Here is a 19,734-nt window from a genome sequence, read left to right as displayed (position 1 = left end):
TGCCCTCGAAGACTGAAAGGCACTACCTTCCCCACGCTAAAGATCATCGCTACAAGCAAAAGGAAGAGAACACTGTACACGAGGAGAAGAAAACTGAATGGCAATTCTGCCTCAAAACTTGTCACATCTGACAAGCTTTGCAATTCCTCCAACTTGCCAAGTTTAACAGCTTTGTTTACGGGAGAAGTTTCCATATGAGAAAGGAGATTTTTTTTTCTTGAGGGTCACAAAAAGTTGTCTAATAAATAAGACCTGTTGGTCTGCAGCACAGACATACAGAATCCTTTTGTAAACGTGTCATTAACAGAATTATCAACTGTGCTGAATTTATGCCAGAGGTCGCAAGTGGTGGGCACTGGCCCTCATTTTTGAGGCCGGGATTTAGGGCACTGGAAATTATTATTCCTCATCAGACATGGAGCCAGGGCCTGGGAGGGAAACAGAGAAGGGAGAAAGGAGGAAAAAGATAACAAAACCGAGACAAATGAAGAAAAGGGAAGGAAAAGAATCTTAAAGATTGAAATTAAGAGACAAGAAGTGTCAGTGGAGGAAGAAAGAGGCATGAGATGGAATCAAGACCAGGCAGCCTCAGCATTCATGAGATAAAGAGACAGGAAGTGTAGGGAGGTGGGAGGAAGAGGCATGAGATGGAACCAAGACCAGGCAGCCTCGGTATTCATGAGATAAAGAGACAGGAAGTGTAGGGGGGTGGAAGAAAGAGGCATGAGATGGAATTAAGAGCAGGCAGCCTTGGAGTTCAGCATCCACAGCACTTGCATACAAGAAGTCTAAACTTGCTTTAGGATTTGTAATAAAGTAAGCACAGATTGTTGCTGTAATAAATGGTCAGCCTACATATAACCTTTCTTCAGGCCTGGGAGTTGCATCCTCCTTAAAGTCGCTTGTTTAAAAGGGTTGCATAGGCCCACCAAGGCAGGCATTTCCACTTTAAGAATCTGCAAAGTGATTAAAGAAAATAAAGAAAATGTCCCAGTCATCCGCGCATTATTGGCTAGTTACTTATTGTTGTCTATCTAAGCTGCCTAAAGACACCAAACTACGTCGCTAGTAGAAGCGGTGCGCAATGCTAACTCCGGGACAGGAGGTAAAACAAGCTCAGACTAAGAGGTGGAGTATGATCAGTCGTAAAAGGCCATGTGAGAATGCATGAGCATTAATACTCTGAAGAACCTTACACAAAAACACTACCACCAATGAAGCTTCCACAAAATGCAAATACGACTATCCCCTGGGCCCGCGCTTCCAACCAACCCCACAGAAACTAACATCTCCAGCACAACCAAAGAACATAGACTTCATATCCCTCAAGTCAACTTGTTGTAGAATCCTTGAATCCTTTACCTAACACTGCAGCGAAGAGCTGGAACAACCTCCCCCTGCACCTCAGACAAAGCCAGACGCTCACCATCTTCAGGAAGAACCAGAACCGTGGCTGTACGGATGAGACCCCTCCCTTCCCCACCCCCAAGCGCCTTGAGACCCTCACGGGTGAGTAGCCACGCTTTAGAAATACTGATTGATTGAAATTCTAAGATTCTGTGGGCCTCGTTAACATAATGTGTTTACAGATCGAGACACAGGGACAGACGTGCCAGCATGCGACAGCTGGGCAGTGAACGCAATTTTAAGATTTCTCATATTAAAAATAAATGTCTAACGTAACAAGACAACAAACACACAATGCACTCTGTACATTACTATCTTGGGGTGGGGCGGAAACAAACCGTGTTTAGGCTTAAAAGGATTTGTGGCTTTAATGTCACACTAGCTATGACTCACCACCGCCCGCGCACCAGCAGCTCAGCAGATAGTATTACCGCCGCTTACTGCTAGACGAATATAGTAAATGACTAGGCGTTGATAAACGAAGCCTCCGTAGAGATTGAAAAAATCTTCAATGGACCTGCACAGCGCTACAAGATGACGAATATTGGAAACCAGGACGTCTGCGCATGCGATGGACATCTTACAGACCATGGACCAGCAGACTTGACGAAGAACTAAGGCGATGCGACCAACAAAGCCTATAATCCAGTCTATTTCAAAGGTGGACTTTCTCTGAAGGGAAAGCCATGGCCTCTAGGACGTTCACGATTAAAAAGACATAATTAAGGCTAACAAGGTCTCTTCTTAGGTAAGACAGGGACAAACATTCAAAATGCTACTAGGCTAAAAATCAGATGGCAGAAGCAGAGTGGTTCAGATGTGCCCAAATGGTATTTCCAAAGGGTCTTTTGGACAAGAATGGCATTTGTTTCTAGTGCTCAGATTAGTGGCACGGCTGTTATGCCGCCCAAGACGCAGCAGACCTTCTACCACCGTTGCGCCTGATGCACAGAAAATCTGGATGTACTCCTGGAGATGAGCAGAGCAGATGTCAAGGATCCAACCGTCTGTCTGGTTTCTGGGATTTCCTCCCACTCCAACTGTGACCAAATATGGATTCCAATTGGCCCGTCATCTTGTTTGCATGGCTGGTGGTAGAGCTGCCAAATTCAGGATAGAGGTCACCTCAGACTGGAAACAGAAGACTCGATAGGTAGGGTACTCCCGAGGACATTTCTCTGGCTGACTTGCAACACGCAACAAGGTGCTTTCTGCCGTCTTGGCTTCCTCAGTCGTCACATATATTTTTTATCAAATAATTTAAACGTAAAATAATTTTAAATACCAGTACGTCAACTATGTAGGGGTTCTGTGCACCTCTGATTGCTGAATATGACATTAAGATCTGAGGGGTCGCGTTCGACAGACCCATATCAAGGATAGTCCTCAGGCATTCAAAGGGCACCTATGCACAAGCCAAGTGTCTGATAAATTTCAAAATGCATGAAGCTGGGCAACAGCTTTAATTGCTTTGAGAAACTGAGCGAAACAATTAAGTGCAAAACAAACACAAAGCAACGCAGGAGCACGACGCACCAGACAAACAGCGACGCATGTGATCCCCGAAGACGGGCAATAAGCAGGCAGGCTGCAAGAATGTGGGAAAAGAAAATAATACTCAACAGATGCTCTAAAAGATGTGCTGATGCCAACAAACATCACGTCAAAGAATCAGGAGGATGCAGAGGAAATTTGAAACATTCAATATCCTTTTCAGATACAAGGCTCTAAAATGCCCTCTGGTGAAGAAAGCAAGATACCCCTGTTGGGACAAGGCAAAAAAAATTATTGCAGAGGAGTGTGGCATTGTAGGACCTTCACCGGCCCGATCTGTGCCCCTACAATATAAGACGGGTCCAATAAGGTTGCCCAACAATTTACTTTTTTCGGTTGCAATCTGTAGCGCCCATCGACTCCAGTGCATCAATTTGCACTCTACAGAAGAGGTTCAGCTTTAATGGAGCACCCTACTAATCTGAAGGTACTGCCACGCCATTGCGTGTTGCCGCCAACTTCCAAATCTTGAAGCATGGAAGACACTGAGAAGCAGATGGAAAGAACCCACAAGTGGAATTAGATTTAGAGAGGTTTTGGCTCTGGAAGTGTCAGAGATGGGCATTTGCTTTACATCAGCATCAATATCTGTAGTAAATTAAATTACGGGTCCTTTCTAAAGGCAGAGAGGGGTCAGTCTCATTCTCATACATGGGGGTCCTAAGGAACCAGCCTCCCTCTCGGGTCCATAGTGCTGGAAGGAGAGCGCATTTGGAAACCTGCGGCTTGAGGAGCATCAGAGCAGGAAATCCAACCTCACCGAGACGGTGGTCCATAAAGATGAACATGGACAATTATAAGAACGAGACCACCCCTAAAGCGTGGGGCAAACAAGAAAACAATTGTACCGAAGCGTGTGTAAGAGCAGTGTATGACAACTAAAAAACAATCACTGGCAAAATCAATAAGTCGGGCTTTGTTGGCAATGTCTTATTATGGGAGGAATATGGATCATGTGCTGCCTGCAATCAGGCACAGACCAGAAACTCTGCGCTACATAGAGAGAGCTCAGTGACTTTAGACAGAAAGGCTGGGAACCGTAATGTGTTTACCAGATTACTGAATAGGCAAAGTAGGCTCTGGCCTATGGGGCCCACGCCTTTTAGAGGCCCCGCGACAAGCGATCAAAATAATATTGATTTGATCGTGAAAGAAAATTACCATCAAGCTTTCTTAAATTGTTTCCAAAATACAGGAAAAAAAATTATCAACTCAAAGAAACGAAAACTTTGACTCAATAGAGAAAATACTGTATTAAAGTAATGTACCCAATAACAACTTAAAGTACATAAACCATAGACATCAGATTCACATAACAGTTTGTCTCTTTAGAGCTCAACTTGTCAGCTGTCAATTTGTAAAGAAATTCGGTGCAAACTACCTACATGTAATGTTTAGTTTTGTGTAATAAAACTGGTTTATTAAAATTGTTGGTTGTAAATTTGAAAACTTATTCGGAAATAATTTGCAAGGGGGCCTCCGAAATTTCGAGTGCCTATGGGCCTTTACAGGGTTTAATCGGGCACTGAGTACGAACGGAGGGTCCACTTTTACAGGGGGCAGAAACGAAGTCGGTAAAACTGGATGGGGATCGGGCGGGGGCTGTGAACATCAGTGCAGCCTGGACCCAACTGGGCCCCCAACATCAACTACTGAGGGCAACATGGAACGTTGACCACCTGGACTGTAGTCTACCTTGTGACCCTTGACACCTTCTGCAAACCTTACCCCTCAACTGGTATAGCGCCCCCCCCCTCCCAAATGGGAGCAGAAAATTTCCCAAAGGCAGGTAGAGCGTGCAGAATTGCTTCTGAAATTTCTGGGCCCGCATGGTCATTGCCTGCACAGCGCCGGTATCAGTGGCTCTCGCCCCCATAAGCCAGTCACCCCTGCACAGTCCGACACATAAATGGGTCCACAGGGTGTTCAAACCGGAAGTAATGTGCCCCCTTCACGGTGAAACCAAATGGTTTTCTGGCACATTCCAAAACCTGTCAACCCAAAGCCTGAGCAACATCCGGGCTCTTATCATTTTTTGTAGTCTTATAAAGCGCAACAGCTGCCCACATAGGGTTTTCTGGTGCTAAGCAAAAGGCAGGGTGACCAAAAGCAGATCATCAAAATAGACAGGTCTTCACGGAACGCAAGAAGTGAAGTGTTCTCTTCTGATGTCACATGGAAGAAGCAGCATATTTTGTAAAAAATAAATAAATAAAAAAATTACAAAAAAGTCAAAAATTTCGCTTGGCATCATCATATGCCCTTTCCAATAGCTCACAAGTATGCATTTCCTTAAGTCTTCTTTTTGGGTAATGAAATCTCCCACAGCAAAAATAAATAAAAATAAATAATAATAATAAAAAAAAAAAATGCAGTAAAACAAATTTCAAAAGCAATATATTGAAAAACAGAGCCCCTTTTAAAGAACAGGTGAACAACGCAGTGGATGAAAGGACGTCCAATAATAGTTTCCTAAACGCCATCATTGTTGCCCCCGGTGGTTTCAGGGGAGTCGGCGACAGGAACAAGGTGATCGCATTACCCATACAGGGCGCTCGCCGGCAGGAGGCGGGCACCTGGAGGTGCAGACATGATGGACATGAATATCTACGAACCGGAGGAGGGGCTCTCCTTTAACAATGGGTTTGAAGTCCTTTTTCAAATCCGGTAGCCTCTAGGTGGCCACATCTCATTCAGAAACCTTCAAAAAGACAGACGAAATCAGCCTAAGCACCGAGACCCCGGCTTCCAACTCAATCGTAGCCGGAGCAAATGCATTAGTGAGCACGGGCAGTGATGCAGCAAATGACCCATCACTGGGCAATAAGTCCCATCTAGGGAATCAAGCCCCACAGGGGCATGAAATCTGGCACAACCGGCCCCCCTGCAACGGAGGCATGGAATGGATCAGACGGGCAGGAAGAGGTTCAATGAATAACCTTCCATTGGTACGAGTCTGATGCAACTCACCGCCCTCTGGAGGGGCAACGAGTACAATGCAGTGATCAGGGGACCAATTTATTCCATACACTGGATCAGAATGTCACCAAGTTTGATGCAATGGATCACAGGGGCAATTAGAACAATGCAGTGGATCTGAGTGGCAATGTGTACCGTACAGTGGTTTAGAAGGTCTCAAAGTTTGATGCAATGGATCACAGGAGCAATGAGTGCAACAGAGTGAATCAGAGGGGCAATGTGTACAATGCAGTGGATCTGAGTGGCAATGTGTACCGTACAGTGGATCAGACGTTCAGAGTGTGATGCATCGGATCACAGGTGCAATGGGTATAATGCAGTGGATCTGAGTGGCAATGTGTACCGTACAGTGGATCAGACGTTCAGAGTGTGATGCAATGGATCACAGGGGCAATGAGTGCAACAGAGTGAATCAGAGGGGCAATGCGTAAAAACACAATGGACTCCCCCCAGATGGAGGCGCTTGCATGAAACATCACCTTGCAAAGGGGATGTAAAAGGGCACAATATATCACCGTACAGAGCGATAATGAGGATAACACAACTGGAGGCAAGGCTTCCAACACAAAGGGGTAAAGAGGGGCACCAAATGTGATGCCACTGACCACCTTTCAGAAGAACATTGAATAAGACACAACAGCTCACCCTCCAGCACGGCAAGGAGTCCAATGCACTGGATCACCCCCCAGAGACCCAAAGGGTCTAAGCCAAGCCCAAAGCCAACCAAGAGAAGCAGAGAACCCTCGAGGGCCAATACGTCAGATGGCACTGGGCACTCTAAAGAGGTCCATGTGATCTTGCACAATGACCACCCTCCAGAGAACATTGAATCGGACACAGCGGAGCGCCCCCAAGGAAGGCAGGGAGAAGAACGGGACAGACCACCCTCTGTAGGGGCAGCGCGTCTGCTGCCACAGGTCACACTCTATAGGGATGCTGAGTTCAATGCAAGGGATCCGCTGCAGAAGGGCCCCGAGTCTGATGCAGCACAACATAAAGGCCCTCCAGGGGGCAATAAATCATACTCCACAGATCTCTTGCTAAAGGGGCAATGAGTCCAATGAAATGGGCCGCTCTAGAGAGGGATGATTCTGCACCTAAAGCACAGGACAACCTGCCCCCCCCCCCCCACAAGAGAAAAACTCCAACACAGAGCAAGCTGGGTCCCTTATCGCCCGTGTGTGAAGACCTTGCAGACTCAATGCAGTAATTTGCAGATACACAATAGTTAGATGTTTGCAGCGTCTTCATTGCCACGTTTTTACAGAACTGGGTTCACACTAAACGTGAACGAAAGGGCGCGCATGACAACAAAAGCCAAGCCCGCAGCACGCGCGAGACAGGAGCACGAGACGTGCCCGGGATGCAGACGCGGCGCCCAGAGCATCCCTCGGAGAGCAGACGGGCCTCGCCCAGCAGCACAGACAGCCGGGCGGAAGGGGACACCGTGTGCCGCGCCTGCTTCCGGGTACACAAAGGGACGGGCTCCCGGAACCCACGCCGCGCAGTAAACAGCCACACCGACAGGGCCGTGCGCCGGGGACGGGGGGGAACACGTAGAACAGGAAGCCGGCACCTCCAGCCATCGGGGGGCATCACAGGAGCTTGTAGGGTCACACAGACCTGTGAAGAAAATCAAAGCAGAGAACCTCTGCGCGGGCTGAGGTGGGTTATTTCATAGTTTGGCTGTTGGCGCAATGAACGCGCCCTATGCTTTACCCAGAATATTTAACAGATGTGGACTCCATCACCTGTACTGCACTTAGAGGCCAGATTGTGCTCCACCTAGAGGCCCTTGTGACGTCACAGGTCACAGGAGCACAACTCAGAAGATGTGTGTGTGGGGGAGTCTGGGGGGCAGCACATGTGTTTTATCCGGTAGCATGGGAGTGGTGGGGGGAGACAGAGCGGGGTATTTCTGGAAATTTGCTAGAGGGAAACAGATCCCTTACACTCTAAGTGGGTGAGCTACATCTCCAGCCGAAGAAGGGCAAATTAAAAATTGCGTCTGCCCCGGGAGGAAGGTAGGACAGACAGCGGGACAGCTGCTTCAACTGGGATGGGGGACAAGAAACGCATTGATGGGGGAGATTCTAGTTTGGAACAAAAAAGCAAAGGAAAGGAGAACTCCGGACAGGAAAGAAATGAACAAGTGAAAATTAAGTTCTAGCAGATATATTTATTTTATTTTATATAAAGTTCTAGCTTGTGGCCTACTGCTACCTGATAAGAGCTGTTGCGTCCGCCGTTATCAGCCCTGATGAGCATTGTCCCCACCCGATATAGTTTGACTCCACCATCGCCCCCAACTACGGAAGGTCATCAACATCTCCTTCAAAACAGCGACTTTCCCGGAAAGTTGGAAGCACGCCGAAATCCGCGCCCTCCTCAAGAAGCCCAAAGCAGACCCCAACGACCTCAAGAATTTCTGACCGATCTCCTTACTCCCATTCCCAGCGAAGGTGATTGAAAAAAAATAGTCAACACACAACTAACCAGCCACCTCAAAGACAACAACATCCTGGCTCCCTCCCAATCCGGCTTCAGACGAAACCACAGCACTGAGACAGCCCTTCTCGCCGCCACAGACGACGTCAGACGTCAAATGGACAACGGCGAAACATCAGCCCTCATCCTCCTGGACCTATCTGCTGCCTTCGACACAGTCTGCCACCACACCCTGAAAACCCTACTCCACGAAATCGCAATCCAAGGAAAAGCCCTCGACTGGATCATCTCATTCCTCTCCGGCAGAACCCAAAGAGTCCGCCTCCCCCCCCTTCCGCTCCGAAGCCACCGACATAATCTGCGGAGTCCCCCAAGGATCACCCCTCAGCCCGACGCTGTTCAACATCTACAAGGCCCCCCTCGCACAAGTAGCCCAACAACACAACCTCAACCATCTCACCTACGCCGACGACACCCAGCTCATCTTCTCGCTCACCAAAGACCCGCGCACAGCCAAAACCAACCTCCACGAGGGAATGGAATCCATTGCCGAATGGATGAAAAGCAGCCGTATCAAACTCAATTCGGACAAGACGGAGGTCCTCGTCCTAGGACCCAACCCCTCTGCCTGGGACGACTCCTGGTGGCCGTCCGCACTAGGAACCCCACCGACACCAACCAACCACGCACGGAACCTGGGCTTCGTCCTCGACTCCTCCCTCACCATGTCTAAACAGGTCAACGCAGTCTCCTCTTCTTGCTACAACACACTCCGCATGCTCCGTAGGATCTTCAAGTGGATCCCGATAGAAACAAGAAGAATGGTTACACAGGCCCTCGTCAGCAGCAGGCTAGACTACGGCAACGCACTCTACACAGGCATCCAAGCAAAAGACCTACTACGTCTCCAACGCATCCAAAACGCCTCCGCCCGGCTGATCCTCGACATACCCTGCCGCAGCCACATCTCCCACCACCTGAGAAACCTTCACTGGCTCCCCGTGGACAAGAGGATCTCTTTCAAGCTTCTCACCCATGCTCACAAAGCACTCCACGACCCCGGACCAACCTACCTGAACAACAGACTCAGCTTCTACACCCCCACCAGCCAGCTCCGCTCACCTCGCCCTCGTCCCCTGCATCCAACGAAAAACCTCCGGTGGCAGATCCTTCTCATACCTCGCCGCCAAAACCTAGAACACGCTCCCTACAAACCTGCGACAGACCCAAGACCTACTCACCTTCAGACGACTCCTCAAGACCTGGCTCTTCGATCAGTAACACCAGCTAACACAGCGCTTTGAAACCCTCACGGCTCCGTAGAGCGCTCTACAAATTCAATGACTGGTTGATTGATTGATTTGAGTGCGGAATGTTTTGGGTTTTTGAAAGTAGATAATTTAGCTTTGATCTTTGGCGGAGTCACAATGGACACAGAAGGGCCTTGTCCTTAAAGAAGAGCGCTGGGGAGACGCGTCAAAGAATTGAGGGGTAGGTGGGAAGCCGTCTTCAAATATCTCTTGAGTTTTGGAACACTAGGCTGATGCTTCAGATTTGGGCAAAGAGTGTTTAAGAGCTACGCGTGGTTTGATTTCGCTCCAGGAGCCTCCTGTTAACAGTGGCTCAGTGAGTACATTTGCAGGACTGGATCTCAGATCCCATTGGCTGTACAGCCCGGGCACAGACAATACATTCGTAGATGGATGAAGTGTGCAGATGTGGGATGGACGTACCATGAAGATCCCTGGGCACAGGTTGCCACTGAGAATTCACTGACTCTGGTTTCAACCACATGACCGATGAGTCCAGTATCCTCTACGGCACAGAGGTTTCATTTCTCATGTGTGTGCAAATAATGCTGTCTAAAGCTCAACAGCATTCCCTAATCCAAGGTTCCAACAAATATTTGCAAAGGTTGCGGCCTCTGGTCCTCCTGGGCCCAGAACTAGACCAACCTGAACTAAACATCTCTGCAAAGACCTAGATGTAATACTTGCAATTCCACAAAGGAACCAAACGGGGATGGGGATGCTCAGGAGATGGGAGCAATGGAGACAACTCTCTACAATGCAGAGCTTCTTTAAATTCAGCAGGGAGACCGGAGTGCGCAAGCAGCTGAAAATCCCACCAGGAGCGCCTCAAACCCCAGGTCTGCACTGAGAAGCTGTTGTTCAGCAAAGACACACTGCGGCGAGAGCAACCTCAACACCATGTCACACCACAACCTGATGTTGATGCTACAGCACTGTACAAACACGCTGGACCAGCCAAGTTTGCATACACGAGAAAAGATCCATCAGTGTGGGCAGGTGCCCAGAGCAAGGTTTCGGGTCCCACCAGCATGCTTACCGTGCAGTGGAAGGGCTGTTTATTCAGGGAAGCTCTCAGGCCAGTGTCCAAAATATCGCCCACATTCAGAATTGCAAAACAGATGAAAGCCGTAACACTGCAGGCAGGCATGAAAATTTGAATTCTGCATCGAAGGCAGATCTGGGGCACATCAGATTACGCTGTGACCAAAAACAGTTGTCAAAAATGATCCAATATCAAAGAAATCAAGGCACCATAGATCCTGGAACAGAAATGAAAGCATGCTGAGGGCATTTCAACTTGATCACAACATTATGTTGTTTTGTTGGACTTGTCTTTGACCAGCCCTCGGCAGATGATCGGACACTGGAAAGCATCCAAGGGCGGCGCGGTGGGTCTCACAGTACGCCACAGACACTTGGCTGGTGGGTTAACAGATCACCGACCGACTCCTGGGAAGATCACAATGGCTTACAAAATGGAAATCAAGTCAAAGTATGGAGTTGACTGGTGGGGCCAATAAAATTCAGAACTCAACTCTGCACATTAATCTTCAGTAAAGTTATTTATGAAAACATGTTATGAACGTCGGTGCTGGCCGCAGCGAAGCGTCACGCAGGCGTGGAGCCAGCGAGCCTTGCCAACTTACCGTCAGCGTTGACCTGCATCAATCTCACAGGCCAGAAACCAGGCACTCTGGGTAAAGAAAAAGGGCGAGAGCAAGGAGCGGTGGTTTGTGTTTATGAGTGGGCGCAAGTTTGTCTTCAGGTAGTTCGTATGCGTGTGGATGGTTGTATGTCAGGGAAAGCATTATATAGGCGAAATGCTACGCATACGCTTGTGTGGCTTAGTGCATGCACACTGTCAGGGGGACTGTACATGCTTTATGTGGCAAGTGTGTAACAGTGTACAACATTTCTTGTTCACTATCAAACTTACAAAAGTATTAATTAGGAATATAGTGCAAAAAAGGTACAGTCTTGTGTCCCATGAGTTGATATAGGTGGTCTTCAGAGTTTGAACGACCCTTAAAGACGACGACCCGACTACGGAGGTAGTGGAGCGGCCGCACCAGAAAACTAGATTACACGCTTGGTAAGCTTTCCACCAATCGACAAATATCAACATCACGCACAAGTGTCAAGTAGTCGTGCAAACTGAACACTAATTTCTGGACAAGCCGCTAGTCCTCCCAGACCATTAGCAGCATTTGCAAGCGGCACAGAAAGGAGAGATCAATTCTTGGCACCAGTCCGCCGGTCTAGGTTAGATGCGCACTGATGTTTCAAGTGTACTCTCGGAGAAGTACATCAATTATAAATGGTGCCGCTCGAAATATTGCAAGATATTGTCTTGTAAAATTGAACTTGAGAAACCTGCAGGGCAAGTTGATCATGCAAGAAAACACTTGAGACATATTTACTAACAGCACACACTTGGTCTTCTTGCCAAAGTATTCTCAGGTGAACTTTTGGAACGAAAGGCTGCTTCAATCCATTTTAAAGGCGCAGTACTAACCAACATTTTTCAAACTCTTCTAATGGCAATTTAGGGAATCCACGGCTTAGGTTTAAAAAAAAAAAAAAAATTGTTTCACAAATACTTTAAAATCTTCCAAACTGTCAAGTATTTGACAAATATATTGAGGACTAGGTTGGTTTAACAAAGCAAACACAGGCCCACAAACATACGAAAAACACAATAAAAACAAGCAATACAAAGATGTGATTAAGATCAAATGCTGACTTGAATCAACTACAGAAAATAAGTTTAAACATTTTGCGAGGAAGTTTAGGTGAACTATAACCAGCTGAGAATCAACTCCAGACATAAAAATTGATTTATAGAGATCAGCAAAGTGAAAAAAGCTCCAGTAGAATGGAGAAAGTTTACAAGTAGGTTATATTAAAACAAATTAATTTCATTACCAACTCTGCCCTCTACACATTATGATATTTAATATTAGAACACAATCATTTAGCAATTAGCTTTAGAAAAATTATTCTAAAAAGGATTACCTCTTTGGACACCTTAAATCAAGACTTTGATAAATAAGTATGCAAAATTGCAAGGCTACACGCAGATGCACAAACAAAAACAAAATTAATTATTCTCGGTTCTCCTTACTTCGTTGACAGTGGTCCTGAGCCCAGCAGCGATCCAGGTACAAGTCGTTCAACATGGTGGTGGGGCAGTAGCTTTTCCCCTTCATGGCGCCGGGACACACATCCCCGCACTCTTTCACATCCTTGTTGGAATCGATGAAGTTGTCCTCCATGGATTCGAGGATACGAGACCAATCGATGGTGGAGAGGTAGCAAAGCTCATCGTTCTTCTCGATGCGCACCGAGCCCCGTATGATCTTCGTTAGACTGTACAAGCCAACTTCCCTAAGGTGGACCATCTCGTAGATAACTAAGGCATAGTTGAAGAAGAGATGGGTGCCACGTATGACCGTGAGGTTTGGGAAGAGATTCTTCAGGCTCTCCAGCCCGTAGACCCGGAATAGCAGCAGGTAGTTGGTGATCATAACAAGTTTGGGGAAGCGGAGGTGGCGGAAGTCTTCGGCCTTGGTGGAGAAGACGAGCAGGATTTGCAGGTGACCCTCGATCACGGTACAGTTCTCTAGCTGGCTGAGCTGGGTCAGGTTATTTCTAATGTCGATGCTGGGACAAACTGAAATTAAAGATAGAAACTGTGTTAATGGAAAGGCAAAAATGTGAGTGGCCAATATACAAACTAATTAGTCATTTCGGTCAAGAGAACCGTCTGCATAAAACAACAAATTTAAATTACATATTCGACTTATTTCACATTGTTTCAGGACCACAACTAGGTATGCTATCTCTCTGGCGATCTCTATAGGAAATAGTCAGCCTACATTAATGTCTGTAAAAACTTACATCGTACATAGGATAGAGGAAGGTAGCATTCAGCCATATTTATTACAACTAGGAGTGCAGATTTGAAGCGTGGCTTTGGGATAGGAGGACGTAAGCTTGAGTGAGGGTTATTAAGGTATGAAATGAAGGAATTAACTTCACTAATATTAAATACAGTTTATTAGACAATACAGTGAATATAAAAATGCATTAAAAAAAGAACAAATTTAAAAATAAAAGCAATTCACAATTTATCTCCATACATTCAATTGCGAATTTTTTTTTTGGGGGGGGATACCACGCCGGTGCCAAAACCATCTTTATGTCATTTAAAACAAATTATGTAATTTAAAACAAATGACTAGTCCATTGCTGTCGTAAGTGACCCTATATAAAGATCAGAGGTGAATAATTGGGCGGTGAAGGTCCCACTATCCGACCTCACCCAATCTGCACAGACATAAAATGCCTTACAGGTGCTGCCGGTACAAGGGTGTTCACGATTGGACAATTTGAGCGTCTCTCGCCCAATGAAATAAATAGAAGCAGCAAGTGCCTTCCTCCCTTACACATATCAGAGGAAACTCAAACCACAAATGAACGCTTCCTGCTTTTATCTTGTTCTCAGGCTTGCATTTCCATTTCACACTTCAAAATGTAATCGGATTGTTGTACCAGAGGACGATAAACTCTGTTTCAGTCCTGGTGTGGCTGCCCGGGGAGCGGACGGTGCGGTCTGGAAAGCTAGCAACTGAAGCGGCGCCTTAGCAGAACTGCCATCTCTGCAACCCTGCCCCTAACGATTCAAAAAATGGCCTGTATACATGTTTACACCAATGCTTCATATGTGAATAAAAACGTGCCGGTGCCCAAAGCCTTCCTCTTAAGCATTCGGCTGCTGTAATTAAGTGTACGAGCGAGAAATACGGAGGCAGCGTAATCCTGAAGCCACCTCGGGCCTCTTTAATCCATTAACAGTCACTCCTTGCCCCCTCAGCTCACTCTTGCAGCTTTCTGCTTTGTTTCTGACACTTTTTCGTTTCCTCCGTCTTTCACATATCTGCCTTTTGCTCGCAGTAAATGCTTGAGGCAGAAAAATAAGTGCCGGTGCCCCACACCAGAAACCACAGGTTCAAATTAAGCACTGGTGTATGCATGCCCTTTTTAAAGCAACAAAAACGACCCGCGAATAGCAACCAGGCGTAATCAGTGTGATTTTTTTCCTTTATAACAAGTACACAACACACCATGCGCACTCCATAAGAGAACATCATTCATGTGTGCTTTCCCTCCATTGTCCAACCAAGACACACTGTTCATTCTCTTAAGGCACCACCCAAGAGGTCGTGTGGTAAATGTGCTTATTTGCTATTTATTACCATTGTCCAATGTGAGGAAGGCCGAATGAATCACAAAGCTGGCACGGTAATGCGCCTAGAAGTCCTCTAAAAAAATACCTTAAACGAGTGCTTTTCTCCCGCAGAAAATAACATTTTCCTCTAACTACTGTCATAGAACATTTCCAAATCCAGTATGAAATCCAACAATCAATACATCATGGACAACCCTTAGTCCAAAAAAATAACGCCTCCAATAACCCATAATGGACTTTCATCAACCATCTAACCGCACCTTGTTCCCAACAAAAACACCACAAACCAGCATTCCAATCTCACTTACAAGTCACAGAAATTTAACAGCCCATGCAAAACTGAACCCAATCATGTGCACAACACAGCACCAGGCATATAGTTGGAACAGGGCTGAGAAGCACTGCCGAACAACAGTATCGTCAAAAATTATACCAACAAGCACACTAGAAAAAAGCATATAGAAATAGTTAAAAAAAAGAAAAAACAACACAACCTCATGTGCTCAGGATTATGACACCCACCTTTGTTATCACTAGGGGTGGGCGGCTAGCTCTGCTCCGCTGGTGGTGCTAACAGAGTTTTTGGAGCACGGAGTTCACCCAAAAACTCTGCTAGCCCCACCAGCGGAGCTCGCCGCGTGCGCAATATAACCCAGTTATGGGCCACACAGCGCAAGCGCAGTCTGCACTTGCGCTGTGTAGCCAATAAGTCGGCTGTAGTGCACACTCTCGGCAAAAGAAAGCTGCCATTTCAGGCCTCTTGTGCACCAGCATGTCCCATGTGCACTGCACATGGGACAGGCCAGTGCACAAGAGGTGTGGGAAGGCCAGTGCTCAGGAGGCCTGAAACTGCAGCTTTCGGTGCCTACTGTCCTCTCCTGAAAGAGCCATATCCCAGAAGCAATAAGCAGGGTCGACCCTGCTTAGCACTTCCAAGATTGGGTGCCTTCAGGAGAGGGTGCCACTCCATGGCACACAGAACTCTGCCTCCAATGAATTCCACAGAGTTTTAGATCAACACCACGGAATTCCGCAGAGTGGAACTCCGTAAACTCCACCCAGGCCTTGTTATCACGACTGTACAAAAAAACAGAGTACGCTAAGACAATTGACAAGCAGCTATATTTCAATTTCTTTTAAAGAAAAAACAAGGAAACATTTGTACTTTTCATCATTGCAATACAGGGCTGAACAGTGCTTTATTTGAGCCAGTGGTTTCCTGTGCTCGGCACCGGCACTTAATTCTTGCAACTGGCACTAATGAAAGTCTATCACATGGTGGTGCTGTTTCTCTACTTTTGATATGAGCACAACAATATGCTGCAATAAGACAATATACATTGAAGAAAAAATAATAATAATAAAAAAATAATTATAATACCCGTTTCCCAGGCCATTCTTATAGCGTTGGGTGGACTGGAAAAATCTGAATTGTTACACTTGTAGGACTGCAATGGTTATTTGCTGTGTTGGCACCGTCATTGCCAGTACTGGAACAGGTAGTGGGCGGTGCAGGCTGCAGTGGCCGCCCGAGAAAGGCTCGTCCACTGACTTTTTAATAAATGAAGTACTGGGGCGGAGACGCATTGAATTGACTAAATTGCTATTCTTGAATCGAGGCTCTGTCGACTCTCACCTCTCACTGCACTGTGTGATCATGGGCAAATCACAAAGTATGGGAGCCTAAACTACCAATCTGGAGGAGCACAGGGAGTGCGTTGAAGCAGGCTATGTGCATGTACAAGGCGCTATGTACATAACTGGATATTTGCACTTATAAAACATGACATTATACTTTTCTAAAGGTTCATCAAGGGCATTGCTTATAGCGCCTCAATCAAGTTCTTTATGGCTACTTCAAAGTGCGTGCTTTCCATATAGACACTAAGCAAACACTAACACTGAAAACGTGCTCAACATCCAACCGAGAAGTCTACAAAGTAATGTCTGCTTATATTCCAAATGGTCAATTTATATAATAGATTTTGAGTAAACAGCCACTCGTACCAACAACAATTTTCATGCATTTTCTTTACCTTCTTTAATGTTATCAATTTACTATTTTATAGTAAATTTGATCACAATTTAGCGTTTTTTTATTTTCAAATGTGATTATGTAGTCTTACTAACGATAAAACAACGATCCAAGTTTCAGTCTAGTTACAATTGCTAGTTAAAAAGTCCTCACTTGTTTCGGATTATTTTTCTACATGTCAGCATTATTGCTTTGAATTGTGAGTTAGTCAATAAAAGAAAATGTGATCGGCTTAAGTATTTTTTTAGCGTAGTGCTAGTTAACACTTTTACAAACCTGTACAATTTTTTTTATCATCATTGTTAAACTGTTAAAAAGTTATATTTGGTCAAAAACGTGCAAAAGTTAAAGTTGTCTGGTGAAAAATCCTACAAGCTTATTTAGCAATTCAGTTGCTAAGTAGTCCAGGTGTTTTTAAACAGCACTAAAACCATTTTTTTATTTTTTTTAAATGTTAGGATTGGCTGAAAGTCATACGATTTATAAATTGCAGCAGAAAATAGATAAAACGTCTGGAAAGATTTGAGAGAGGATATAGACACATTTAGTGGTTTTTCAAACTTAGCACTAACTTTCAGAGACTCACCTTTTTTTTTTTAATGCTAAACACGGACCTCTAATAGGCTGAAGTCCTTTGTTAAAAGATACGTTCTAGTTAGTTTTCAGAGCACAAAAAATCCTTTGTAATTAAATGAAATTCGTAATTTTATAAATAATTAACAATTAGACTTTTATATCCTAATCTGTTGCAAATGCCTACACAATGATTTAAAAAAAAAAATGAAAACAAAAACTAATATTTTTTTATATGGAAAGCACCAAAGTTCTCATAACAAAACTAACTTAGGACTTCCGAAAAGCTCCACATAGTTTCTGTTTAGGGATAGCAGGCTCCTACGAACTGTGCCAAAAACTAATCAAAACAAGAAACTGAAGTTGACAGTAGGAATGTTAAGCGTGGTAACAGGCAAAACCAATCAAGAAATATGTGTAAATAACAAAACAGTTGTAACAGTTCTAAATAAGGACACATATATGAAAAATCAAAAATTAAACCAGTTTGGCTGATTTTCAAACATCTGGGAATACGAATGTGCAACTGAGTGTGCCAATGTGAAAAGAATGAAGTGTAAACAATATATGAAAAATGTAATATGTGCTGGTGTATTACATGAATTTCTACTCGTTACGCACTTCAAGAGTCAGGTATGAACTATGCACAAGTAAGTTAAAACTTTATCCAGGGGTAAGTCACACTTACGCCTTAAAAATCGCCTGTGAACTGGGCACTATGTTTTAAACAAGCCATAAGTAAGTCTACAGCACTATGTATTATATGGCTATTGAATAAGATGTGCTACTAGCACATAGTATTACGTGAGGTGTGCGTCAGTGAGTTCCCAGAGGACAGGAAGTTTGGTAGTCAGTTGGAAAGTGTCAAACAAGCAAAATGTCTTAACACTGATTGTATTTTGACAAACCTTTCCAATACCTTTTTACTTTCAACTTGCACACAGACAGAACTTTACTTGCAAAAAAGAATGAAGTAAATGCATACACTGGCGGAAAAATGTCTAGCGCGTCTCCATTTTATTGAAAGGAATAAATGGAGGGATTTCTCTACAAGGGAAAATGCTTTCAATGCAACAGACAAAATATGAAATAGGTACCCAACTTAACCTAAAGCCAAACAAGTGCTTTGAAGGATAGGTGTACTGTGAAAAGGATTTTGAAGATGTCTATGCAGGAGCAAAGGAATAAACCCCATCTTGTATGGGAATGTAGGCATAGGCTATAGCCCTTAAGTTGCTTATTTTGTGCACTTGCTGTGACATCACTCAGTAGCAATGACAATGTATTTTGTTGAATGGTGGCCAGATGACCAGAGTGGTGGAGGAGACCAAGCAGTGGGACCTCGAAGAGTATCTCGCCGCCTGTAGAAGGCTGGGAATACACAAAGTACAGTATGTTCTATGGTGCCTTCGGAGTTGATCGACTGCCTGCAGGTGTATCTCACGCTTATCTTGTCAGCCTCCACCGATAGCTTCTTGTCTCCTCTAGGTTGCAGCGAGAGCGTAGTCTTCCCAGCAGTGCCACTCAAAGGACAAAATAAGGTGCAAGGGGAGTACTGAGGAAAACTGAAGTAAAAAAAAAAAAAAGGTCTCACGTGATGTCCTAACTCCGGAGTTAGCTGTCCCTTTGCAGGTAGGTCAGGTAAGAGTAACTGGATTGAATGTGGTATGTAGATTTATACCCCCAACCGTGAAGACAACAAAGGGTGTAAGTAAAAAAATAAATAATATTAATTACTTAACTCTTTCTGGTTACTCTGGTTTGATGGCGATTTCTTCCTTTGTCTAACCTTTATAATTAATACTACTTATGGGTTAAAGTGTAAGGAGTCCTGGCTCCTTTTGTGTCCATGGCCACCAGTAATTTGCCAAATTAATGCTCCATCGGGTGGGACGGCTCACTAGGTGTTGGCATTAGGGTTCAGGCTCCCTTTATCCCCAGTGTCACCACTAAATTGCCCTGATATGACTTTGCCGGACCGGAGGCTCAAATCTCGCTGCTGCCACCCAAACGGCAAAGCCACAACCCATCGCGGTTATGGTGGGCGTTCTTATCACCACAGGAGGAGTCCACCTCTCCTCGGACCACTAATCGGGTATTCTCCTCTTTTCAGGTCACCCTCTTCTTTTGTAGGATCTTCCGGCTTTCCTCGCCCAATCTGACTTCCGCTGTAC

The 19,734-nt window shown here is 45.3% G+C and overlaps 1 protein-coding gene across 1 annotated transcript in view; it reads right to left on the bottom strand.

The window, feature by feature from the left end:
* The window catches only part of INSR (insulin receptor), a 296,954-nt gene that overhangs the window by 203,811 nt on the left and 73,409 nt on the right, over positions 1–19,734 (bottom strand). The window contains exon 2 of the mRNA XM_069216634.1: positions 12,826–13,374. Coding sequence (XP_069072735.1) covers positions 12,826–13,374 — 549 coding nt within the window. The remainder of the gene's footprint in view (positions 1–12,825; positions 13,375–19,734) is intronic.

The sequence above is a fragment of the Pleurodeles waltl genome, chromosome 12, assembly GCF_031143425.1.
Source record: "Pleurodeles waltl isolate 20211129_DDA chromosome 12, aPleWal1.hap1.20221129, whole genome shotgun sequence".
NCBI lineage: Eukaryota > Metazoa > Chordata > Amphibia > Caudata > Salamandridae > Pleurodeles > Pleurodeles waltl.
The sequence above is the reverse complement of the archived record's forward strand: the minus strand, read 5'-3'. Positions and strand labels throughout refer to the sequence as shown.